The sequence below is a fragment of the Lepisosteus oculatus genome, chromosome 15 (genome assembly GCF_040954835.1).
Source record: "Lepisosteus oculatus isolate fLepOcu1 chromosome 15, fLepOcu1.hap2, whole genome shotgun sequence".
Lineage (NCBI taxonomy): Eukaryota > Metazoa > Chordata > Actinopteri > Semionotiformes > Lepisosteidae > Lepisosteus > Lepisosteus oculatus.
Window position 1 is genome coordinate 21,277,339 of NC_090710.1, and position 26,994 is coordinate 21,304,332.

At 36.9% G+C, this 26,994-nt stretch overlaps 2 protein-coding genes across 2 annotated transcripts; both read left to right on the plus strand.

Annotated features, from left to right (window-relative positions):
- The first annotated feature begins 226 nt into the window (after positions 1–226).
- LOC102691900 (lanC-like protein 3) lies at positions 227–8,347 on the plus strand. The gene is made up of 5 exons (XM_006639128.3): positions 227–993; positions 2,308–2,431; positions 5,765–5,962; positions 6,381–6,588; positions 6,685–8,347. The coding sequence occupies exons 1-5, from the start codon at positions 451–453 to the stop codon at positions 6,842–6,844; spliced, it is 1,233 nt and encodes a 410-aa protein (XP_006639191.2). The 5' UTR covers positions 227–450; the 3' UTR covers positions 6,845–8,347.
- xk (X-linked Kx blood group (McLeod syndrome)) lies at positions 7,711–21,839 on the plus strand. Its single transcript, XM_015364440.2, has 4 exons — positions 7,711–7,803; positions 11,484–11,925; positions 15,791–16,053; positions 19,232–21,839. The coding sequence occupies exons 2-4, from the start codon at positions 11,681–11,683 to the stop codon at positions 20,056–20,058; spliced, it is 1,335 nt and encodes a 444-aa protein (XP_015219926.1). The 5' UTR covers positions 7,711–7,803; positions 11,484–11,680; the 3' UTR covers positions 20,059–21,839.
- Positions 21,840–26,994: the final 5,155 nt, after the last annotated feature.

Below are 26,994 nucleotides of genomic sequence, written 5' to 3' on the forward strand. Positions count from 1 at the left end.
GTACAGTACGTGCCTCATAAAGATGTAATAAAAACAATGAAAAAGAGTAATAACGTTTAGTTCACAATTTTGTGCCAGGGTTTAAAAGAAGATGTTGTGAACTGTACAAAAAGCACGCGCTGCCTTGGTTAATTAATAAATTGATTTAAATTATTTTGATTGACAACATACTACAAGTCCCACAAATCGCTGGTTTCACAAAAGACCATTTCCGGGTTCCCTACAAACGTCTCTGAGCGCAGCAGCCTTCTGCGCGTTTTTATTTTGTACCTGGCTTGTTATTTCTAGTCTGCCTTTCTTAAACTCAAACCTCCTCATTTGTTAAATACTGAAATTTTCAGCACATAAAAAAGGAAACATTTGTTAATCCGAAAATAGCTCTGAACGGCATTTGCTTAAGTTTTTTTTTTTGGTCAGCATTTTGTGTTACATTTGTTCATTCATTCTGTGATGGAAACGAACCGTTGCTTTGCCAACCGGTTCGATGATTACAAAGGTGCTTTACTGAAAGGGCAGGGCAAGGAGGCTGTGGTGCCCATAGTGATTAGCACTATCGAGAAGATTATTAAGACGGTTCCCATTGCCACCGATCCAAGTGACTGCCTCGATGGGGGTCTGTATGACGGTCCGGCGGGGGTGGCATACATGTTATACTACGTCTCCGAGTGTCCTATGTTTGCCCCGCAAAGGGACAACTACCTGAAAACAGCGAAGCGAATCATAGATGTGTACGTGCGGTCCGTTGATGCCGAGCCAGATAAGAACATGCGAGCTGCCTTTCTCCTTGGGGGAGCGGGTATCTACGCAGTCGCAGCGATGGTGTACAAAGCCCTGGGGCTGGCGGACTTTGTCAAGCCCCTCACCAAATTTCGGAACCTCTGGGAGGTGTGCGCGCCCCTCACCTTCCTCGAATGCGGCTCGGATGAGCTTTTTGTTGGAAGAGCGGGTTATCTGTGCGGCGCTCTAGTTCTTAAACAGAATCTGGGAATAGAGGTAAGGTTTTGAAAAGTGATACAATAAGACTGTTTTTGAAGATGGATCCGATATTCAGCGCATTTCGCAAAAACGGGCCTCCGCTAGGTTTATTCATTTTTAAGTTCACAAAGTTGCGCGTAGCAGCTCGCTACCATTAAATGAACGCTATTCGCTGACGCTCCTGTGCAATACTTTTCTTAGCCGCGAGAGGAAGATCGTGATTTATGAACTGCGCACTAAAATGAACGTTTTAAAAAATCCAGACGTTAAGCTGTAGTTGCCTGTCTGAAATGGCGTTCTACTAGAAACGAAATGACATCTAAGGTAAAGCGTTACCTTATCTTAAAAAGATTATCATGATAACTTGAACTACCTACTGTACTGCCACGCAGGTCCTGTAGTATAATGTTAGATAACACTTGTGCTATTAAATGAGGAGTGAAATATAAACAAAAAATAAATGACATCGCCATTTAATGTCATATATTTGTTTCAAACGTTTCTCCATAAAAAGCTGCTAGACATTAAGTGAAGATATTTTATATCTGCTCTTTTGTTTTTACTGTCACAGTCTTCCCATTTTACAGTTTAAGATTTTTTTAAAGTGGATTTGCAATATGATTTTTTTGCTTTTTAAAAGATGCCACAGCTTAGTGTTACGGGGGGAAAAATTATAATCACACTTCACCACTTCAACGTTGATCTAACTGAAGTGTATTGTGTGTTTTGGAGCTGTTAATAGTGTGCAATATGTCTGTTATTTACTTTTGTAATGTTTTGTTATTTCGCCATCTGTTGTGTAAACTATTGTTTTTATGCTAGTCTCTTTTCCTGTTACTTAGTTACTGTACATACTTCCATACTGTACTTTTAGACAAAAAAAAGTGCCCAACTATGGAAGTTACTAAAACTTGGAAAGCCAAATAATGTTTTTATTGTCTCTTTATTCTCTAGACTAATTTTGCTAGTTTAAAACTGTTGGTCTGGGTCACATCTGGATCTGTTTTTAAGAATTCTTTTAAAGATCCCTGACCTCTCACAACTTTTATATTTTATAGAAGCTCTTGCAAAATAAGTATATACAGTAGGTTAAACTGGAAAATAAATATTCTGTTTAAAGTAAAATGTCATTTCCTGAAAAAGAACTGACAGATGTACAGTACGAAAACAAATGAATCATTCCAATGAATGGTGTGCAGTGACCAAATGGTTGTTTCAAAATACAGTATATGTGGGCGGATTATGGGGGGGGGGAGGAGGTTCAGACATGGAATAATACAGCGTCTGTACCTTATTTAATTTACCGTTTTTCATGTGTCATGTTTCACACAGGTATTAAGTCCAGAGCAGATCAAAGCAATCTGCCAGGCTATAATTGAATCTGGAAAGCAGTATGCAAGGAAGAAAAGAAAGCCTTTTTCTCTCATGTATTCCTATTATGGCACAGAATACTTAGGTAAGTGTAGCTCCTTCAGTATAATTTACACCCATTACAATTAAAAGCAAGTTTTATTTCTGGAGAGTACTTCACCTAATGTGTTAAGTGGACATTTTAAACCAAAACCCTCTTTTTATTATTTCTTGCAAACACAGCTTAATTTGCATTTGTGAAAAAGCCTTTACTATAACCTTACCTAAAGTTCTTCACTTGATGATGAATTGGCTTTTTCTCCATCTACTTTTTTACCAGATTAACATTTCATCATTAGAAAAGAATAATAAGAGAACTTTAATAATTTGTCTTCGACATCTACAGTATCTTAGAAGGAAAATGTCTACTCCTGGAGTCTTTAAACATTGATCTTGCAGATTAACTCATAAACCTTCAAACTAGACTCAAACATATTAATGTATTGTTTTTGCTTTTAATAAACAACCCCCCTTCTAAATGTGCGAAAAAATATTTTAGGGATTACAACAAAGCATGCCTTGTACTATAACCTCTGAACAGTGCTCTATTTCAGAAACAGAGTATTTCTCTATAGAGAAATATCAAGGAGAATTTCAGGACTCAGGAGTACCTCAATTTTATTTTAAGTGCTATTTTTGATTTGGAAAATTAGTTTAAAATATTTGTTATAGCTGGTGTAGCTGGTCCAAGTATGTGCATGTTTTCAAATGAAAAGCTTTAAATAACTTTATCCCCCTGTTCCTTCTGGTTGAAAGGATGCCTCACAAAATGTAAATATAATTACATTACTTAGGCACATTCTTCTGGCTTCTTCATGTGTCTTATCTCATGCTCTTTGTTGTATTTTGAAGCCCAGTTCTGAAAGATTTACAAATATGTAAATGAATTTCTTGCTAAATAGCTCAAGGGGCATCATACAAAGCAGAGAGGATTAGGACATGTATTTTGACATTGCTGTCTTTCTCTAAAAGCACAATGCTTGATAGGCAAAATATTTCTCTTTATAAATGTCATATTCAATCTGCTTGAGACTTTTAAACAGACAGGCACCACTCAATTTTAATAAACTCTGGTTGTTTCTGGAATTAATAATGGATTTCCTGTGTTATACAGTATGTCTGTAATGTTGCAGATTCCTCTTAGAGCTCTAATTATTTCATTCCCTCAGTGTCTGTCTTTGTCAACAGTTATTCACCTCATGGGAGACAACCGATAGATTCAAATTGCAATGTGCCTCATGGTTTTAAGTACTGCAGTACCTATTTACATACACAGTGTTTTACAAGTATGCATTGTTCATAAATGTCATGCAGGGTTGGTTTTCATGAAGGGCTTAAATGTACTCAAAAGCTATTTCTTTAAATCTGCATTGATCCTTTATGCTCACATCTTGTAAAAACTCTTGATCATCCTGCAGTTTTGTTAGCACAGCTGTCATGCTTTGGGTGCTTTCTTTCCCCTCTTATTTAAAGCTAACCTTACTTTTCCTTGACTGTACCAGATGGAGAAGTGATTCAGATGTGAAGATTAAACTTTCACAACAACACAGTGGCCATAGTAAGCAAAGTATGAGACTGTTTGCATGTAATAAAAGACATGAATACTGCACAGTAAATGCACAGATTGCTGTATATCCACAGACTCCTTTATATTTCTGGAGAGTGGGTGGATTGGTGACAACCCCATGTACCATTTCAGCTGAAATTGCATGTCATTTTTTTCTTGGACCTGATGTTCTGTCTGCTTGTTGTCTTGTGCTCCTGCACCAGACCCATGTCCTTGCATACCATTTTCTAACTTTCTTTTTTCAGGGGCTCATTCTGTAGCAAAGTTCAGACTGACAGCTTTATGACTTGTTTGGGATCAGAACATTTATCAGAGCAACACTGAAATCTGTAATAAGATCCATTCACTTAGTAAATCAAAGCTGCTTTCTTTGTGCACACCCACAGAATGAACCTACTGTATAACACTGGCATTGAGCAACTGATTTTTAACTGATGCTCAGACACCCTGCAATAAATTTCATTCTGGGTTATAAACCTTCTCACAGAACATTCAGCTTGAATGCTGTATTTTATCATAACCTTTGACAAATTAGAGAGATAATTTTTTTCCTCTTTCTCACATTGCATATAATGCCAGGAAACACGCTACTCAGAATTTGTATTTAAAGGTTTTGTCTATATTACTGAATTTAGTTTGCAATTTTTTAAACCTTTTTAAAAGATCTTCCATAAAGGTGTGATTTTTTACTAACCTCTCCAATAATATGGATATGTCATATGGATCTCTGTGGCACTAGTGTGATAATCAATTGTGCCAAGTCTTTGCACCAGGAAAAGTATTATTTTCTACTGCATAAATATATAACATTCAACAGTACACATTTTTAAATAGTCCCGCTATGGGGATACCAAGCTGACTATCTGGTTATGCCCTAGCATGGAGATCAAATGTGGGGTAAACTACTATGCAGTTGTGTTTGAGGGCTCCCATAGTGCGATTCTAGGTCTTGATTGATTCACATTAGTTAGGAAATCCTTGACTCCTCAGGAACCAGCTCTGGTCAGCACGTGAGAGTTTGTGCTGTCATTCCGGCCGTGTGAGTCCTTTGTCCAACCCATTATTTCTGGTGTTCAAGTCCTGCAAAAATACACTGCTCGACAATACATGATTCAAGGGGACACACCAGGGTTGTCTTCACCTTCTTTGGGCTGATGTAGGATATGTAAGCAGTGAGCCAAGATAAAATGCCCATTCACTGAAGTACCGATGAGAATAATTTGCAGTTCTAAATGGAAGTCCTTAACTTAAGTTAAGGAAGGAGTAATTATACATACAGTAAATACGCAATAAACATTCATAAAGCCTTTGATTCTTGGATGTCATTTATATAAATTTCATAAGGAATAATGTTTTTGCATGTTGCTTTTTACTGCATCTGATAGAATGGATTGCCTAAGAATCACATGGTGTGGAGTTTAAACTTAGTATAGCTGATCCTTTGTTACGTAAAATATTCCCTCCTAAAAGTTTCAATGTTCTTTTTTTTGTTCTGTAACATTGTATCTCTTGGCTGTGCTCACAAAACATTTACTGTACCATCACTATTTTGTGTATCCAACATAATTATTAAAGAAATACTAGTTATTAAGTTAAGCCTTTAAACTGTGTTTAAGAAATGTGAAAATATACTAAAGTGAAACCAGTCATGTTTGAAAGGCAATTACAATGTAAAATGTAGTTGTCTAAATGTTTTGTGAATGCACATTTTAATTGAAGACTCAAGAACACATAGAGGAAGCTGGAGTACAGGCCAGGCATCAGGTCCATTTCAACTCACTGTCAATTTGTGGGTGTGTAATCTCCTCCCAGGTGCTGCTCATGGGCTCTCCTCCATCCTCCAGATGTTACTGTCATACAGCGAGTTCCTTCCAACAGGGGACCGGGACCTGGTGTGGCAGAGCGTGGACTTTCTGATGAACCAGGAGCAGAACTGTAACTGGCCAGCTGAACTGGGGGCCATGATTGAGCGTGAGAATGAGTTGGTCCACTGGTGTCATGGGGCTCCAGGTCAGAATCCTAAGTATATGGGGGGCACTGTAAATTTTTATCAGTCTACAGCTGACACATGGAAAAGGCTCAAGCAAGTCGTTCTGTGCTTTAGTCGACATTGATGACAAATTCCCACCCTTTTGGATAGACAATAAAGTTATATATTGTATATCTATTTCAGTGCAAGGTCATCCATCCATTTTTAAATCCGCTTACTCAGTTCGGTGTCATGGTGGGGGGAGTTGGAGCCTATCCCAGCAAGCAACACAGTTGCAAGGCGTGGTACTGTACACCTGGATGGGGTGCCAGTTTATGATCAGCTACAGTACGTGTAGTTAAGATAACCTCACATAACCAAGATTTTTTTTTTTATTTCATGATTGAAACAATTTTGTCGGTTTTGCACTTTTAACTGAAGAGGCTGTGTGTTTCTCAGGTGTTGCCTACCTGTTTGCCAAAGCCTACCTAATTAACAAGAAACCGCGGTATCTGGACACGTGTATTCGCTGTGGGGAGATGGCCTGGCAGAAGGGGCTGCTGAAGAAAGGCCCAGGGATTTGTCATGGAGTGGCTGGTAGTGCCTACGTCTTTCTACTGTTGTACAGATTGACTGGTAACTCCAAATACATCTACAGGGCACAAAGGCAGGTCTGGTCTCTCTACTCTAATGTTACATTGCACGTCTTGGTTTTGATCATTTATGACTAATAAGTTGTCTCCTTTTTTTTTCTTCTTGACAGATTTGCAGAATTCCTGTTTTCTGATGAATTCAGAGCAGGATCCTGTTCTGTTAACAGTATTTACAGCCTCTTCGAAGGTCTTTCTGGAACAGTGTGTTTTTTGGTTGACCTTATTCAGCCCGAGAAGTCTGAATTTCCTCTTTTCAGTGTGTTTGTGTAGATCCTTTACTGCCAATTGAGCAATGCGCATTACAGGCATCTCAGAGAGTAATATATTCCTAATTTTTTCTGTCAGTCAAACAGCATAACCTGTTGTTCTAGTTTTGTTTTTTTATGGTTGTTATCCATGTACCAACATTGCACAGCTCTTTTGGATATGTCTTGAATGCACATGGGTGTTCAGTTTTAAAGTGTTTGTACTACCCTTCGGTTATGATTCAGAGGACACCACTTCGCAGAAGATGTTAGTGTGAATCTAGCTAGGATGAAAAGAAATTAAAGTACTGTAAGTAAAATCACTTGATATGGGGGAAAATGTTGGACTGTCACCTATGTTTGTAAGATGAGTTATCAAATGCACTATGTTTAAGAAACATTAATTGTTGTTGTTTGCTTCTTTTGATATAATAGGGAGCATGTCAGTACACTAGATAATGTTACCATTTCAGTGCAATAAGAAAAAGGCTTTTTATTGATCAGTGCGGTTAGCACTCTAGAGTCCCAGGACTTGTAAGGGGAAGTTTCTGTTCATTCCTCAGTGTGTTCTGGTATCAGCCCCTTGCTATCCGTTCTCTTTTCTGTGATGTTTTTAAGTGGTTAGATGACCGTGACAATGGATAGCTGTGATTTTATTGCACACTAAGGCACTTTTTTTGGCTGCCAATTTAAAGAAATGAGTTGACTGTAAATAATTTTTCAAAAGCTTCTCACTAATGTTGTGACTGTGGTAAAGTAAAAACCAGCAACATACAGTAGTGTTATTAAATTAATTAATGTAATATGTGTCTTTGTAAAGGAAAGATGTCTGAACTTGACCAGTTCTGTGAAGAGTGCAAATATTTATTTCTTTATGTCAGGAAACCTCTAGAAATCCAGAATCCTGAGGATATTGGAACCTGTCTACTGCCCTTACTTCACAGGGAACTACCCATAGGCTGCTCTTGATGCGTATGGGACAAGGTGGGAGTACAGCATGGATGGTTCAAGTTAAGGAACACTTTAGAGACACTGATTAACTTAACAAGCTGTCTTGAATAGTGGAGGAAACTGGTGCACCAACACAAATGCAAGGAGACCGTAGACTGTATTATAGGTCAGATTGCAATACATGCAAATGTATATTGTGCCGGCTTGTCTCTATGAAGAGGGTAGTTCTTAGTATGGAATTTAATTCTGAGTCTATTCTACCCAGTTTACAGCTGCTCAAAGCAGTCGTGTGAAAAAGTACTGATTTTGGAATTCTGTAATGAAATTAAATCCTACAGTTATCCTAAAAGCAGAGATGTTACATTTGTGTCTCAAGCTCAGCACTCACTTTTAAATGCCAGGTGTCTGTATAAACAAACAGATATTCACACTGTTTGGCTGCTTATTTATTATGCTTCTTTGTGTATTTATGCTTTATAATAAGTTTTATTTACCATTTATTGAAAGAAACGAAAGATGTACAATTCTGTGTGAATTTGTTTGCAATGATCAATTACAATGCAGTTATTTTTCAGCAGTATTCTGTGTACTGTATTGCTATTTCTTTTTTGTTTTTTGACCTGAGATTATGCAGTAATTTATATTCTTTTTGTTTTCGGATAATTATTTCTTCAGGGTCTATAATATTCAGTGTGGTAATTTTCAGACTATCAAACAGAATACAATACATATATTTCATACTTTGTTCAAACTAAACAAAAACATTTTCTTATAAATTTAAACATCTTGAATGTATGTATTCTGAAAGCTTTCATAGATCTCAGCTACTGTACATTTTGGTTGTTTGGTTTAGTTCATGTCAAATTAACATCCTATATTTTTGTCAACTATATTGATGTGGGCAAGAACTTTCATAGAAAAGAGTCTAGAACATTTTATTTTATTTCAGTCATTCCTTCAAAACTTTGCAAAAGTGTTTAACACTTTCCCTAATAGAGGACCACTGTTGTACTAAAGTGATGCTTCTACTGTACTTTAATAATGGATCTCTCACAAATGACATCAGTTAATGGAATATGCTGAGTTCTAACATACTGTAGACATGAGTCCTTGAAATATATTTTAGGCATGTGCTCAAGTTGAGCCCCCTCCTTGTTCCATGATTTACACTTTTCCCTATCTTTGGCTTCACTCAGGGTGGTGCTGTAAGTTATTTCTCCAAACAGTACAGTACAGTACAGTGTCTGGCTGGTTATTGACTGGATAGTCCTTAGGAGTACTAATGTTCCAGCTTCCAAACATAGTGCCTGGCCATAACGAAAGGAATCAAATCTTCACCTCAGAAATGGACAATTTTCATTTATGTCTGTCTCCAGGTGTTATATTGAATCAAAAGACAAAACAAACTAAGGTCCCTGATTCTTGTGATATTCATCCAACCATCAGGGGGCAAGATCTTTGTAATCTTTCTGGGATTCGAAAGGAGCCCTGGTGACTGATTAAGTGTCGAATAGAACTATTATTAATGGAGGAGTATTATGCTGATTAGATGGAGAAGGTGAGCAAGCAGAAGAGGAAGGCATTGTTCAACAAAGGTGAGCTGCAGCTTCAGGACAAAATAGTTTTCTACAAGTCTGGTGTTTCCTAAGTCACCATCTCTGAATGCAAGTTTGAGCAGCTAAATTAATGAGCTTGTATTCCAAACCTAACCTCCAGTGGTTATTATTTCAAAATTTCATTAGTGGTTTGAGGTTTGCAAAACAGCCTCAACAGTTTGAAAACTGATGGAGACATTGCTGCTAGAGCAATTTAAATTACTTTCTTCTATGGGCTTACTGATCCACCCTCATAATTGAGCTTAATGCCTGTCTTTAAATCCATTATAAATCCTGAAATTAATAGTGTGTAATATACTATTTAAAAAACATTGTGTTTAACAAAAGAATAAAATCCATATTTAATGTTAGATTAAAGTACTTCATATACAGTTTTTTTTACTGTTTCCACATATCAATTTACAATATGCCAGCACATCTGAGTGCAAAGAGAAAACACAGAACTATAAAGGAAGATGTATTTACAGTAATGAGTTTCATGGTATAATGCTAGACTTCAAAGCAAATGCAAATCAAATCACATATCCCAATATCTTAGCTTAGTTTCTGATTGCAATCTTATGAGAAAGGGTTGTTTTCCACTGCATAGCTTTAATTTATCATTTTATACCATTACCAATAAAACCTAACTGATGTCATGATAATCATGGTCAGTCTGAAAGTACTGTAGTTTATGGAATTCTACATTTGTAATTTAGGGCCTAGTGGAAATCTGTGTTTTTTGTCCTTTCTTTCAAGTCTTGTGTGTACAATGTTGCTGTTATTCCATATTATTCTACATATAATTAATTGAATATGATGTATACTATGCCATGATGTATATTTTGTCAAGTTTGCTCAGCTTTGATTCCCTTGTGTCCTTCAGTGTGATGACATTTATATGTACACGTCACTACTTAGTGTGTTTTGAATCTCTATGCTTTTTATGTTGTTTTGATGATCTTTGCAACAGTTTTTCACAGTTTTTTTTTATAAACCACAGAATTAAAATCTTTACTTGTGGTTTTGTGGAGTACACACTTTAAGTGTAGGTAATCCTTACTCTTCCAACATTTACATTAGAAAGAAGTTTTAAAGCTTGAGGTTAAACATATGATATTTATATGTTTAACCTGGTGAAGCAGTTACAAGCACGGGGTATAAAAACAAGACAAAAAGTAAAATGTCACTTAAAAGTAGCAAATTTACTGTCATAATTTAATTGCATTAAATGGAGTGCTGTAATTTCCAAACTCGAAGAGCTCTAAAAGCTCCAGGATTGTGATAATTATCACTTCCTATTTTCTGAGTTCATTCACATACTGTATAAAATCTGAAATCAAGTGGCAATATTAGTTTTAAGAAAAAGTATTGGTACAATTTGGCATAGTTTTGCTACTATGATTTCAGGTCCACTTTGGTCCCCTGGGCAGTTTTTGTGCACCTGTGTGTTGCCTGTGAGCTAGGAAAGTCTTTGTTCCTTTCAGCTGGTGGGAGCCAAGCACAGGCTACTGTGACGGTGCATGTTGATGCCAGCGCAGTAACGATTCTGGACCCTGCTGTAAAACTAAAAAGGCTTGTGTGGGAGATCCGTCTCCCCAAAAACCAATTGAGTTCCTTCTGGTTTTGGGGTTTGCCAGGTTGAGCTGCTTACCCTCGTGGAAGTTGTAATAGATCAGAGCCTATGCTGGAGACAAGTTTGAGGAGACCACATTGTGCAAATTTAGGAATACAGCCAGAACATGGCTGTACTATGTGTTCTTTATTTACCACGGAGACAGGACCTCAGGTTATACTGTATCTCCTCTGAAGAATTGCACCTACAGTAGTATTATACAGCAGCAACGTCGTCCCTGGTGTGGTTAATTTTGCTTCAACAGGAAAAGCGCCTCAAAGGGACTCCCACACCACATTCTCAACCTGCTTGTCTTTAGAGGTTTTCCATTCCAGGACAGACCAGAACAAGCCTCTGAGATAGAATAACAAAGGGAAAACCTTACCTGTAGTGGGATTGTAAATGAAGAAATAATAATACAGCTGTATAGAAACGAACTGCTGAAAATATTTACGTTTTGGCTGTATACTGTTCATAAATCTTAATTCTTCTTCCTTTTGCAGTAGCGGCCCCTACAGCATCACTGTGGTAGAACTGTCATCTGAAAGCAACCTGCTAAATTGCTTTGCAGCAGCAGCAGCCTCGGCACATCTCCATCTCGAAGTCTCCTCGCCTTGTGTGACACGGGCGAGCCTGTGCGGTTTTCCCATGCGAACACGAAGCAACGGAGACCTGTTTTCTTCCCCATGGCTGCGTAACGATGAGACTCCCCAGCTCCATCTTTGTGTCCGTCTCGCTTTTCATTGCCGAGACGACCGCTGCTGTGTACCTGAGCACCACTTACAGATCTGCCGGGGACAAGATCTGGCAGGGGCTGACTCTCCTCTTTGTGCTGGTGCCGTCGGTGCTGGTACAGCTCACCCTAACCTTTATTCACCGAGACCTAAGCAGGGATCGACCCCTCGTGCTGTTTCTTCATATTATTCAGCTTGGGCCAATTGTCAGGTAGGTCCAGGCATGCCGGGGCTGCCTGGGATTTGCATCAATTCACTTAGGACATTCGGTTTTTTTCCTCGCTGCGGTATTCGGCTTCGTTTAGTGTTCAGGTTTGAAATATCAATTGCAATTTACTGGACATTCATTTGAAGAGGGACAAGCTAAAAGTTACTGCTACCGTGAGTTATCACATCGTGCGTTCTGAAACGCGATTGTAATTTTGACACCGTGAGCATATGTACTATATATGGAGCGACAGTAAATGCTTTTTATCAGCACCAAACATCGAGCATAAGTTTGAGCTTTAATCTTTAACCATGATGTTGCAAGCTTTCTAGTTTCTAGCTGTGGTGTTTTCTTATCGTTTTGTTTACCACAGGCCTCATACTGTTAATGCATTATGCTGCATCTGCATTACGTGCAGTCTGCTTAGGCCAGTTATATGCGACGAGGGCATCAATACTGGCATCCATTGCATCTGCTGTGATAAATGATGATGCGGCGGCTCGCTGCGTCGGTTACATTTTGAATTGAAAAAAAATCTCCTTCAACACATGTAAAATAAACACATTACTAGTTTTGTATTTCATCACAAGAAGTTATTTATAAAGGTGTACAGTATGCTTTGACACAAAAGGTGTATGATGCTACACAACATTCCTTCAGCAGCTTTTCTACCTGTCACATTCCATTAATTTGCCGTTTCTAAAAAGATATATGTGGCTGCACATTATAAACTTATGGTCTACACCAAAGAAATGTATAAAATATCCCTTCCGGCTAAGAAATCTGTTGAGCCATGCAACAAAATGAATCTCACTCACTGATATGCTTACTCAGGGATGGCTACATACAGTACAGTAATCTGTGCAGACATGCTTGGTGTCTCAATCCTACCCACACTGTTATCCTCCAACAGAGCTGCCCATCTGCCACACACAGCTGGATGCTAAATCTACACACTTACTCAAGAGTTGTCAAGAAAGTGCAAAAGCATGCAGGAAACTAAACAATGGTCTTTATAATTTGATTCTGTGTTGGTGCACAAAAGCTGCCAGGAATTCAAGAACTACATTTGTTGTAAATTCTGTTAGAAACTGTAAAAAACAAGACCTGTTGACAGATGAAGAGACCTAAAGGAGCATTTTCGTGGAAAGAAACATCCCGCTGTTCAATTGCCTCTTAATTAAAATGTATTTTCATAATATAAAAAGCAGACAGACCTGTCAGCCATATTGAATATGTCTTCAGGGTTCACATATTATACAAATGAACCGTGTTTGCTTGTTCCAGAGTTTTAAATATGATGTACAGTATATCTGGATTTCTATATACATACAGTACAGTATAGAGTACACAAACTGTGCTTCCACTTTGTTAAACAAGCATTTTAACTTCTGGATAATTATACAGTTGGGTTCCTGATTTTGTAAAAATATAATTGTCTTTATTTTCTAGGAAAAGCTGTAGAGCCCTTCACAATTTAAATAATTGTAGTTTACAGTAGAGTTAACAATCATTACACTGTAAAGTTTGTTTTTCAAGCAAATTTGGAGATTAAGAACATACAGTAAGAGGCTCATGAGACGAAGACTGTTTGGCCCATCCAGCTCAATTAGTAGTAACTACAGTAACTATTCTCATCCAGCCATTTCATGAAAGAACTCAGGGTATTAACTTTGACAGTGCGTCTGGGTAGCTTGTTCCAGAAAAAAAGCTTGTTCCATCTCTGTGTGAAAAAATGCCTCTTGTTATCAATTTTAAATTAACTTTTCTGTAGCTTCCACTTAAACTATGTCCAAAGATCCCCTCATAATGTTAGGGACTTAATTTTATAAAGAACTCTAGATATTTTTTTTGTAAGCTGAGTCCTTGACCTCATAAAAATTGATGACTTACTGTATACAGTGTCTTGTATATAATATTTTTTTTTATGGTAAAGGCTCCTCAAAAGAAATCTTAAATATGGAACGTAATACTATAGACTGTCCTAACTGCACAGAATGCAACAGGATAAACAGCACATTTAAGTAGTTGATAGTTCCATATAATGTCATTTTGATAAGAAGAACAACATTTAATTACAATGCATAGGATTGGCATTTTTCATGCTTTAGTATGTGAACTAGTGGTGTTTTTTTGCTTAAAAAAATGATCCTTTCATCACAAAGGAATATACAGTATCTCTTTTTGTTCCATAGGAAGAGAGCCAAAAATACAGAAAATGTGACTGCATACTAGTAATTCTGCACATTTCCGTGCATATTTTTACGTTTATCTAGCAGTCATTATTATGTCAGATATTCTATATATATTTACTGGGTTTTCAACAAGAAAATCCCTTAATATGTATCTTCAGACAGAGTAAAACAAATGCATACAGATTTGATTAGCATGTGCTATTTGTGTCAAACCAATCAGCCACTACTTTTCTAGTTGTATTGCATTCTAGTTGTATTGCCCCCTTTAGGTTTTGAAAAATATTGATTGAACAAAGAGCCTATCCTCTGTGTTTGTCAATTAATAATGATCATTCTACACAAGCATGCAAAAGCAGCATTTTCACATTTTGATAATGTGTTGGTGTGCACAGACATACAGTATGAGCACACTCAGGTGCCATAATGAAGTTAATAAATAGAACCATAGCAATATGAACAGTAGTACTGTTGAAAAGAGTATATTTGGTGCCAGTAGTGTATATAACTCAGCCCAGTTTCTCTTAGTTTTATTCAAATTCAATAAACATTCTATGTGCAAATACAGTAAGCACATCCCTTTTCATAGCTCTTTCTTATGAAATCAAAAGTATTTTTGTGGACCCTCATATAGTATGTGAGATAGCAGTGAAGGATGTGTTGCAATAAACCCAAGAGTTCTGTTTAGGGGACACTTAGTAATTTAAAGTTCAAAAGCAAGAGCAATTGCAAAAAAATAAGCAGGTTCTAAAAATACTTATTATGACCCAAGAGAAATGCTAAAATGCTCTTTGTTTTTAAAATATTTAATAGCTTCAATAATGAAAAGGTACAGTAGGCGTATCAGCGGTTGTTTAAGACTGGGTACTTGATTGCTGTCTGCACTATTCTGCACTGCAGTAGTTGAGCCTTTTTTCAGACTGTGCCACTTTTATTGAAATACTAATTTTTCGTGACCATTTTAAATGCAATAAATCGCATAGAGAATCATAGCAATGTTTTGAATGTTCTTCCATTCTTTTATTTTTTCCAGCATTATTTTGGTATTTTGGAAATCTGTGATAAAATGTTTTCTAAATGTTTTACAGTCTTGTGTCTTTTGCACACTGACAATTTTGTATAGCAGAAAAAACAGTAGGTCACAATATACTATCGGTATCAAGAATATAAAACCTCAAGAGGGTGATACGATCCAGAACACCTGAGAAAAGAAATACAAAATGTAGTATTTTTTTTGTCAGATTAACACTTCAGTTAATCACCAGTGTAATTTATAACCTGTATTTAATATAGTTTCACAGTTAAGCAAAGATCACTTTATAAGCCATATACAATTTCTTACAATAGGAATTTGTCTTTTCACATATTTATATGGCACCCCTGGAGCAGCTGGGGTGAAGGGCCTTGCTCCAGGGCCAAAGGGAGTAGGATTCCTCTGCCAGCCAGGGGATTTGAACCAGCAACCTTCCAGCCACAGGAGCAGATCCTTAGCCACAAGGCCACCTCTCTGCCTCATGTACACTTACCAAAAGGTGCTCAACTGGAAGTTCCTTTGCAGTGGCTTTTCCCCAACACAGAGATAGTATTTTGAAAATAAGAGAACTGTACAATTATTGCGGGCAGTGAAGGAGCTTGGAGAATATGCAGAATTGAAACTGAAGTGTTCACTACTGCAGGTGCCTGGAAGCTTTCTGGATTTATGGCAGCTCCGGTAAACTCGAGGAGCCATATGTCAGCATTACTAGGAAGAAACAGATGCCAAAGGAAGGCCTGTCAGAAGAGGTTGAGAAGGAAGTGGGGCAGGCTGAGGGCAAAATCTTCACCCATCGGGCTGCTTTTGCCAGGACGTCCGTAATCCAGGCCTTCCTGGGCTCCGCTCCACAGCTCACACTCCAGCTCTATATCTGTGTGCTGCAGCAGGAGGTGAGCTGGGGAAGAGGTAAGCAATCGTGTGTTTAGTACAATGTTCAAAGAACAGTTTTATTTTTATCGATTATACCCAGTTAAGGTAAAATCCAGATTTTTTCACTTTCCTGGTTAAGGAACCTGGTTGATTGTGAGTCATTCAATCCTCACGTGATCCGAGATGAACATACAGAAGGAGCAAACATAGTAACAAGTTACGCCTTATAAAGGAATTGTAAGATTTGCATTTTGAGACTCTGAGTTTGTCAGAATGTAATTCATGAATGAGCACAGCTTTCCTATTGTCTGTGAAAAAAACATATTGGCATCCAAAGCGGACTATAGAACCTACTCCAATCTTCTCTTAGTTTTATTGACATGAGGTCTAAGATACCCCACATGGGCTGCTCTCACATGATCAGAGAAAACAAAAGAACGCTCTCTTAATTAGAAGAAAAATAAATAAAATAAGGCAAGTTAAAGGTTTCCTTTTCAGTTCATTAGAGGAGTATGAGATTAAAATATTAAACTTTTGTCGGCTCCACTTCCATAACAGGATAACATTAAAATTGATATAAGTATCAGGCACTCTAAGGTACAGTATGTTGTATTATTCAGTGTGACTTAAATAGCTCAAATAATGCCCAAAAATGCAACAGAAGGCACATTTTTCAAAGATAACATCTCTCTTTCACTTTGTACCGGATGGTCTATATAAAAAAAACAGTCTCTTTTTTTATTTTATGGTTAGCATGGTCTCAGACACTTTGCAACGAGGGATTTTATAATCAGTCAGATATAGTACATACTGTATGTGTTGAAATAAACAACAGGCTAATTTCAAAATTCGTTTTAATGAAACTTGAAACTACAGGTTGAAAAATCAGTTTTTAGCATTTGTAAAGTTTTTTTTTGAGAAGGTAAAATTTTAATCAGTGCTACACTATAGAAAAAAAAACAATAACAGGCTGTATTAATAGTTTAACCTACTTTAAAGCCTTGCTTTGTAAGGTACTAAAAACGTATGTCTGGAATTCAGCAGGTCATGAGGTACACTAAAATACAATGCATCAGCACATAACTCCCGTAATTTCTAGTCTACTGTTAACCTTGAAAAAATCTGTTTGTTTTTTGAGGCAAAAGCCCAATAAACCCCTACAGTGCAAAATAGAGATGTAACTACATCAATCAAAGATTCCCCTATATATTGTAAGCCATCTCATTGTCATATTCTGGATATTATTCCTCTTATCATTTTTATTAATTTTGCAGACACTTTTATTTAAGGTTGCAGTACTTAATTACTATTTGTAGAATGAGGTATCACAGTTTTACACATAACACAGGAGAGTGAAAGTGCTGCTGCTCCCACACAGCTCCTGCATCCAGGCTTTGATTCTTTCTGTGTGGAGTTTGCATGTGCCCCCTGTGTCAGTATGGGTTTTCGTGCTATTTCTGTTCATTGATGCCTTCTAGATCTTTGTGTGTGCGCTGCAAGGGACTAGTATCCCATTCAGGATGAAGTCCTGATTGCACCCTCTGTTTCTGGATAAGACTGCAGTCACTCACCAGAGCAGGAAAGAGCAGCTTTCTCATAATGGATGGAAGTAACTCATCCTATGTTCATTTAATATACACTGTAGTACAAGAATGAGAATGATATAATAAATTGGGGAATACATACTGTATGCAGCTATATTAATAAAGATTACAGCATGATCAGCACAGTGCACCAGGATAATATGATTAACAAAAGAAACAATAGCCAAGGAGAAAACGGGAAACTTTAGAAGTCAGCTTATCTTGTACATGTATGTGTCTATTAGTATTAAGAATGGTAAACCCCAGAGTACATGCGGTGTAGAAATGACAAGAGAAGGCACTGAAAGGTGAATGCTGGCTGCAGGCTATTTTGTTCCACCACAGAGGGGTTGTAGAAGAGACAGAGTGTGCACCAGAGCCAAAAAAGCAAAGGGATGACTGGAGAAGACGAGAGGATAAAGAGAGAGGAGAGTTTTTGGAGGTCGGACGGATGCAGAGCAATGAAGAAGGCAGCTGGAAAGAACAAGAATCCTGAGCTGAATGTGTGCAGAGACAGGAGTCATTGGATAGTCTGAAGTAAAGGAGTTGTACCAGGAAAAAGACGCAGAGAGAATACAGAGGGAGCAGCAGATTGCAACAGTTGGAAAAGACAGATTACCGAAGCAGGGAATCCAGTAAGAAGTGTATTACATCAAGAATGGGTTGTTTAGAAAGAAGTGGCAGGGATGTATCATGGAAATACAACGGAAGATGTATCACTTTGAAACTTCGAGTCCTCTCGTATTATTAAAGCAGTATAACGATGTGTTTAGTGCATAATAATAGTTTAAAAGAATATGGTCAACAGATGGGATTTGAAATGACTGATGGATTTGAATGACTAATGGATTTTGTACTTTCAGAATTATTCTGTGCCACCCACAAACTAAAATTAGCTCAGCTTCATCAGTGTGAAATTCAGCATGTAGATACAGTACCTTTTGTTGTTTCAATTTGAATGCTGTGTTCAAATGAAAACAGATTAATTAATTCCATTGATATGGTTCTGTGAAGGAAAAGTAATATTTCTAATATAGTCCAAAGTCAAAGGTTCCTGTCTGCACGCTTTCACCACCAAAAAGTGATCTTTAAATTTTAATGAGTATTTATTTCTAAGCAGCCACAATGTTTAATGTGTGCCATTTGCACTGCTTTGATGTTGGGCCTATTCCAGCTCCTGCTCTGCCAGCTGCTATAAACTAGTTCACAAGTCATTGTGTTGGATTGGCTCTTAACACCTACAGTTAATTAGCAGTCCTCACAACGCCTACATTAGCTGTGATTTCAGCTCATACTTTGTACAGCTGATGAAAAGAAGTACAGTAGGTGAAGATCTTTTAAAGATCATTCTTTCAAGCAATAAAGTAGAAATAAAGGTTCTGTAGCAAAACTGCAAGGATACAGGAATAAACAGCATGGGACCCTTAGTTTTTCAGTAACATTTTTTGATGTTTAATAAGATTGCTTGAAGGTACAGTGAGTATGAGTTTTTTATTACTGTAGAAGTCCACAAATGATTGAAATATAAAAGGAATTAGTCCATCTTTTTTGGACTATAGAATATCATGTAACTGAGCCTGTTCGCAAACAAGGTGTGGTGTTTTCATCTTAATTCGTTTTCTTTCTTCCAGGGACGTTGATGGTGATATCTCTGCTGTCAATAGTGTACGGTGCCCTCCGCTGCAACATTCTTGCCATAAAGATCAAGTATGATGACTACGAGGTAGACGTGAAGCCAGCAGCATACCTGTGTATATTCCTCTGGAGGAGTTTTGAGATTGCCACGCGAGTGGTTGTCCTTGTCCTCTTCAGCTCCGTGCTTCAGATATGGATCCTGCCCGTGGTGCTGCTCAACTTCTTTGTCTTCTTCTTCTATCCCTGGATTCTCTTCTGGCAGAGCAAGTCTCCTTTCCCAGAGAACATTGAGAAGACCTTGACTAGAGTGGGCACCACCATTGTTCTGTGCCTTCTCACCTTTCTCTACGCCGGGATCAACATGTTCTGCTGGTCGGCGGTGCAGCTGAAACTCAACGACCCCGACTTGATCAATAAGTCACAGAACTGGTATAGGATGGCGGTGTATTACATGCTGAGGTTTGTGGAAAACGCCACGCTCATTTTGTTGTGGTACGTTTACCAGACAGAGTTCTATAGGTATATATGCGCCCCTCTGCTGGTCTTGCAGCTTCTGATTGGGTACTCCATTGGCATCTTTTTCATGCTGGTGTTCTACCAGTTTTGTCACCCCTGCAAAAAGTTGTTCTCTTCTAGCATTTCTCAAGGACTATGGGCATGCTCAAACTTTCTGTGCTTGCTTTGTAAACCACGAAAGGAAGAAGAATCTACTGATAGGAAGGCACTGGAGCCACCCAGTATGACTGACAAAGACGTGGCCAATGATACCATGACTGAGGCAATGAATGGGAAAAGCAGCCAAACTCTGTCCAGCAACCCTTAACAACATAAGACAACCATGGAGGATATCCCTGCTTGAGGTCTGAAAAGTTCTAACAACAATGAAGATATACTGTAAGTCCATCCCCCCATCCATTTTCTAACATCTTTATCCAATTCAGGATCCCAGGGAAGCCAGAGCCTGTCCCAGCAAGCAATGGGTGCAAGGCAGTGTACACCCTAGACGGGAAACCAGTTCATCTAAGGGCACAAACAGGCACACACTCGCACCAGGACCACTTTCCCCAGACGCCAATTAATCTACCAGTACTGTATATCTTTGTTCTGTGGGAAGAAACCAGAGCACCTGGAGGAAACCCACATGAACACTGGGAGAGCATACAAACTCCACACAGGTAGCACCCCAGGAAGTGATCCTAGAGCCCCAGTATTGCGAGGCAACAATGTTAACCACTACACAATTGTGCTGTCATGCAGATATAATGGTGTTATGAATTGCAAATCTTATACTGATCTTAAACCCATTTCAGCAGTTAAGGGCCAACTCAGTTAACACAATGGTGAAACAGCAGTGTGGGGTTGACTTAAAAGCATGTGGTAAGTCTTTAAAACCTTAATATTTTTAATTTTGCACATTTCCTGTAATTCAGTCACATTTTTACTCTATTAACAATATATAATTTAGTCATTCTTGGGATTAATTGATTAATATCTATTTTGATTGGTACATTGAACACAAAATAAGAAAAGTTAATATGATTAACAGTGTATCTCGACCATATTCCTCTCTCTAATCAAAATACCTGAGAGCCAGTGTACACATAACAGAAGTCACAAATTCACAAAGTCTTGTGTTCTGCATTATGATGTTTGGGGAAAATTATGCTGAAATGGGGAACTTTGAAAACAATTTTATAGTTCATAATAATAACAGCATGTTATTAACAACACATGAGCATGCATTTAATAGTCTGTGAGACCAATTTTCTTTGCAGGCTTAAACATCATTGATGTGCACTCATTGATGAGTCATTGTGGGCCTTGTCAGCCTTAAAACTGGCAAAGTTAAAAAGGCAGAAAAAGAGCCCTGGAAGTCTTGCAAGTACAGTACATAGACTACTCCATGGATGAGTAGTCAAACTCATTTCTCTTGCTTCATTTCATTACAGAATTGGATAATAACTCTTCAGTTTTACACTGATGTTTGCAGAATTGCCATTGGTGTTGGTGTGGTGGAGTCCTTGTCCATTTGATGTTTTTTTCCTCACCTTTGTGTAATCTCCTTTTTTAGCTTGTTTTCTCTCATGTGTGTTTCACAATGATGTGAATGCCAGTTGGCATAATTTAGAGCCATTTTTTTTTCCACATCTCTCTCTGTGGTAATCTGTTTATGTGAAAGACCAGCAAGATTTAGGTGCTTTGTAGGCATTAAGTTAAACCACTAAAATAATTATGAGAAATCATAAGTATATTTTTTGAGACTTTTTGGTCATGAAATCTGCAAGAAATTCCATGAACAGAGGCACAAATTAAATATGTAAATCTATCTGTTGTTTGCCAGTAAAGTTACATATGACAATACCATTTCAGCTTTCTTCTATCTTAATTTACATATGCAATTGAGAAATCTTCTCAGGTCAGCTGGTTTAATACCTGCCATAGTGTTAAATACAATGTGTTTAATCTTGTGGTGTTGCCAGCCATAGTTTGATGCCATATTTATTTATCAGTGTTCAAAAACAGATGCTCCTGAAAAGTAATTTAAATTCCACTGTTTTGCAAACTTTTTTTCCAGAAATCAAAATACATTTTCATTTTCTAAAACTACAGTCTATATACTGTATGGTCAGACCATACAGAGTATGGATGCAATGAATTCCTTTAAGTATAATACTGTATATTATTCTCAAGCCCTGTATTACAGGATGTATAATGTAATACACAGGCTAAATTAGAAACAAAGGCGATTTGCTATTCTGCTGGAGATGTTAATAATTTGAGATGTTTTAAGTAATAAATCATTAGTCAAGTTACTTGTCCTGTGAAGGTCATTCCTTAAGCAACAGAATTCTACAACTCATTGTGTGTAGTATGTGCACTGAACCTACCTTAGTAAATTTCTGAGCCAATCATTATACATAATGAGTATTTAGAATAATGGTAAAACGGACACGTAATGTACATAATGTAATGTAAAGTATCCTGCATTAATTACAAGAAAAATATTCCCAATGCCTACAATACAAACTGAAACATTTTTCAGCATGAATTCTATATTTTCCAGGAGATATAATTTGCAAGAACTGTAGAAATGCTTATTTTAGTATTTAATTTATACAGTATATATTTATTATTTATATTGTAATGAAGGTTGTTGAGCTAAAATTTATTTTCTATCACATAACAAAGATTTAGATTATAATGATTTATGCTGTAAATTATTTAAAGTAGAAAAATGAAAATTATGGAGTATTATTATTATGATAAAAATTATTTTATGTCCTCATTAGACCAGAAAAAAATAAAAAGATTTTTAAATATAAAAACTCTTGAAAAGTGTTATTTATGTCTTTATAAATGGGATAAACTTCTGCTTGTTATTAAAACGGATATTTCATCCTTAGTGTTTATAATGTCTTTTGAAGCATTCCTGAAAGTATGAGAAATTATTTATACTGTAGGGCAACTGCCTTCCTTATGTATTACATTATATACTGGACAACATTGAATGAAAAACAGGTTATTATTAATTTGTTCTCCTAAGAGTGTTGTTTTTTGTATGTTGTTTTACTTGCTGACTATCCAGTTTTCTATATTCCTGATTTCAGTATGTTTCTCTATTATCATCATACTACAAAAATGGCGTGGTGAAGTGATTTAGTGTTCTGCAGGGATGATGCTTCTTCATTTTCTTATAATAATTTTCACCAAGCTGTTTTAATGCTCACTGAAGGCTAAATTCCCTTAGTCCTTTATTCAAGAGTAAACAATGACCATGGTGAATAAAAATTCAGTCAGAAAGAACAGTGAACGATCACTTGTGTGTGATATTACATGAGAGCAGTGGAAATGAGAAATCAACAGGAAGTAACAGGAAGTGATGCCACACAGCTTAAACCACTCAAGTAAACAGCAGTCATGAAATATGTCATTCTCAGTGATTTTGTTTCTTGATGTTGCTTTGCTGACCTCTACTGGCAAATGGTACTGGATAACAAAATATGTACAGGTACTAAAGATAGATCATTTCCACCACATTTCCACCATTTTACAGTTGTGGCACAATGAGGACAAAAAAGGCCTATGGTCTTTCATTACATTTGTGGTCTAAAGAAACTGAAACCTCATTTACAAAATATCATGACACAGGTTTATAAAGTCATTCCATGACACAGTTTGTTTATTTCAAAGTTGGATTTGAAATAAAATATTACATTGTGGGACTAAAATATGTTTATTCACTGCTCTGTATGGTGTCACCCTTATACCTAATACTACAACACTTTTACTGTATGTAAAACTATTTGTACTACAGTATAATAGTATATCTCAATATGCTACAATGTATTGTGCCAGGCAGTTAATTTGTTCAATATTTTGTATATACAGCTATATGGTTTCATGGAGTATTTAGAAGATAATTTACATATGTTTCAGCAGTTCTTGCTCAAAGTTTGCCTTAATTATTGTAAAGATGTATAATAAACTATACATGATGAAGATGTCCTGGTTTTTGATTGTGTTCCATATTCTTTTTCCAGTGCTAAAGCCGAAAATAATGGTCTCAGTATCAGTCGTATCTGATATAGAATTAAATAAAACACAGATAAATTACACAATACACTGTATTATGTTACTGTATATAGAATGCTGCAGTATACGAAAACCTGGCATTAAAAGGAACAAACCCAACAAAAATAAGACATGATAACAATGGATAGACCATGGTTTTCATAATAACATTAATTCATATGCAAGCCTTTCTACCTACATTGTGCTAATGAAGATAATAGAAATAACAATATTTTGAGGTAAAACATTCCTGTACCCATGTTTGTATTTTTTTCCTTAAAATATCACAAACATTTTAATTATACACTGCCAGCAAAATCTTAGACGGTTTGGATTGTTTGACTTTCCTTATCTACACAGAAACACAGATCTACGTGTATGACACCATTCTTATGAACTTCACCCCATTGGTGGAATGACCTACCTCAGGACTCACTTGCTTCTAGAAAAAACTATAAACTCCACTCTTGATATGACTAATCCCCATTGAATATGCACCTATCTCACTATTGTCTTCCTGTCTGTAAAGAAGCACTAAAACTCCCTAGCACTGTGCAACATGATGGCACTTAATTCTGCTCTTACTGTTGTTGGTGATTTTGTTGCTGTTTGATGGTACATGGTTTTATATTATCCTTTGCATGTTGACTGGGATTTTCTGCACTGTAAATCGCTCTGGATAAAAGTGTCTGCCGAACAATTAATACATGAAACATGCTCCTCTACATCATACACTTATTTTCACTCTCAGATCGAGTGTTAACCGGAGGACAGGCATAGTTGCAACATTTGGTGCAAACTGATGCCAGAGTAAGAGACTTATATTGAATAATTTGGTGCAAACCTTTCACTTGCAGGAGAAAGAACTGAGTTCTCTAGACCTAGACAAATAGCAGAAGATGACATTTCTGGATGTCGTTAGTCAGAGAAGGTCAGGCCAGAAAAGATGGAAGATTATCAAATATGGACTTCTTACCCTTGTCCATCTTAAGAAATGTACTACTGTATACCTTTAGAAGGAATTCAAGTAAACAAGTAATGTTTAGCTGCAGAAAACTTACCACCTACCGATCTGCAGTGGCTCCAACGTGCTATAATACTTTCAGTTTTGGAGATAGTTTTCTGGGTAGTAACTGTTCCAACTGGCGGGTAAAAGACAGTTAATTTGTCTCTACAAGAGCAGCTGTAAATAGAGATTTTGCTCATGGATCTGTTTCCTAACAGATACAGTATAACAGATTGATATCTTACCCACTACATGATATTGAAGGCAGTGGCTCAGTCACAAAGCTCTATGTAACCCCACAGATGTCCCATGTCCAAGTTCTCTCCTCCATCTTTCACATTTGCATGGTTTTCTTGGGGACCAATGTCACTTATTGTACTAGGGATTTATACTGATAATGTCCAGACTGTAGGAGATAGTTCATGCTTCATATAGAAACTTTTAATGTATGACTTAGAAACCCTTTTGCAGATGTTTTGTTCTTTCTGAGTAGAGGCTCATTTTTCAGAGAAACAAATTCAGATCAAAAGATAACAGCTTCTCATACTGGATTGAAAAAATACTTTATCTAAAATAGCGGCACATTGGAAACTGAGTGTAAAGCTATGATCCTGGATTGGAACGCAGAGGTTAAATTTGTAAATTTAATATACGTTCTCGTGATGTTTTGAGTAGTGTAGGCTCCATGGATATTTTTCTAAACTGCTGCCCCATCTGGAATTTCAGTAGAGAGCAAATAATAATCACTTTTTGGAATACGACATGAAGTATTAAATGTACTCTGGCCTGTCAGCAAATTTAATTGGTGAAAATTTAATTGTGAAAGACTATGTTAAGCAATCTGTTGCACTTGTCTTGACTGTAGGAAGCAGTTTGCAGATAAAGTGGAACAGGGTCATGAATAAATTGTCTTAGATCTCTAATGTTTTATCAGATGCTTCCTTTAGGGTCAGCAAGATTTGTACAAGGTGTAAGGCTATATCTGTTATTTAGCAGTGTAGGTTGGAGCTTTGCCTTAATTTTCATACTTCTCTATTTTATGCCCTTAATTTAAACCTGCAAATGAATATGAAACCGCAATTGAGAAATGCAGTCTGTGCAATCTTTCCCAGAATTTTCTGGCCATTTTATAGCATGAGCCCTGATGATTCTGATGTGTTATCAAATCTCTAATGCTCTTTTCAAGATCAAAGAGCTCTTGAAAGAGTTTGTACAGTACATTCTGTACAAGGATTGGGCTTTAATCCTGAAGTCTCAACTGGCCCTTGCAAACTAAGAAAAGAAGATTCATATCACAGTTAAGACTTCCATATTTGTCTATGTAATGTCTTCTGCTTTAACTTCTGTATACATTATGTGTGATATGGACATTTCAAAATTATTGGTTTTATACTGTACATATTACAGTATATAGTGCAGTATATCATTTATAGCATCCAGAGTCTTTTCATAAAGAATAGAGATCATAGAGAAAATAAACAATAAATATTAGTTCTCTGCATTCTTTTGAAAGTAAAAGTTCATTCCTATTTAAAAAGAGAATTTACCCCCAAAGAAACTCTTCTATTAAATATATTGTACTCTTTGACTCTACTAGATCACATATATCAATTTATCTGTTTTTTTTCATGAATGAACAGAAGTTTAGGTCACTTTTCGTGTATGCATTTGTTAATTTATAAAAGTCAGAATTCCATTTGCTTTCCATTGAAGACCATGGATGCAGAATAATAGCTCTAAGAAAAATAACATCTAAAGCTTCACAAAATGTATAACAAACTCAGTTTAATCATTTTTTTAATCACCTGGTAATTCATTGACTTATTCTCAGATTTTGTTTCCTGTACAGGATGGAATAAAAATATAAAGAAAATAATAGCTTATCACAAGTACCAACAATATAACTGCAATACTTTATACCTGACAATGGAGATACAACTCTAAAACTGGAGTGACTAACTTTGCAGGCAGTTATGCAAACACCAGTCTTGATAAAGTAGAACCCTAAACATGCATGCATTATGTTTTCTGTGCATTTCAGGCGAGTACTAGGAGAAAGTCTGTTATTTCATTTTCTGAAAATATTCATAAATGAAAGCAGAGGAGGAAGAAAGCACAATATAAACTCCTGTCTGCTGAATAGAAGCACAGAGGTGTTGCACCAGAGCTGAATTCTCACTT

Bases quoted from the DNA above. Each gene is read 5' to 3' on its own strand.
- LOC102691900 (XM_006639128.3), top strand. From the start codon at position 451: ATGGAAACGAACCGTTGCTTTGCCAACCGGTTCGATGATTACAAAGGT. The intron at 2,432-5,764 runs GTAAGTGTAGCT...ATCTCCTCCCAG, and splicing joins TTATGGCACAGAATACTTAG to GTGCTGCTCATGGGCTCTCC. The intron at 5,963-6,380 runs GTCAGAATCCTA...TGTGTTTCTCAG, and splicing joins CTGGTGTCATGGGGCTCCAG to GTGTTGCCTACCTGTTTGCC.
- xk (XM_015364440.2), top strand. From the start codon at position 11,681: ATGAGACTCCCCAGCTCCATCTTTGTGTCCGTCTCGCTTTTCATTGCC. The intron at 11,926-15,790 runs GTAGGTCCAGGC...TCACTACTGCAG, and splicing joins CAGCTTGGGCCAATTGTCAG to GTGCCTGGAAGCTTTCTGGA. The intron at 16,054-19,231 runs GTAAGCAATCGT...TCTTTCTTCCAG, and splicing joins GGAGGTGAGCTGGGGAAGAG to GGACGTTGATGGTGATATCT.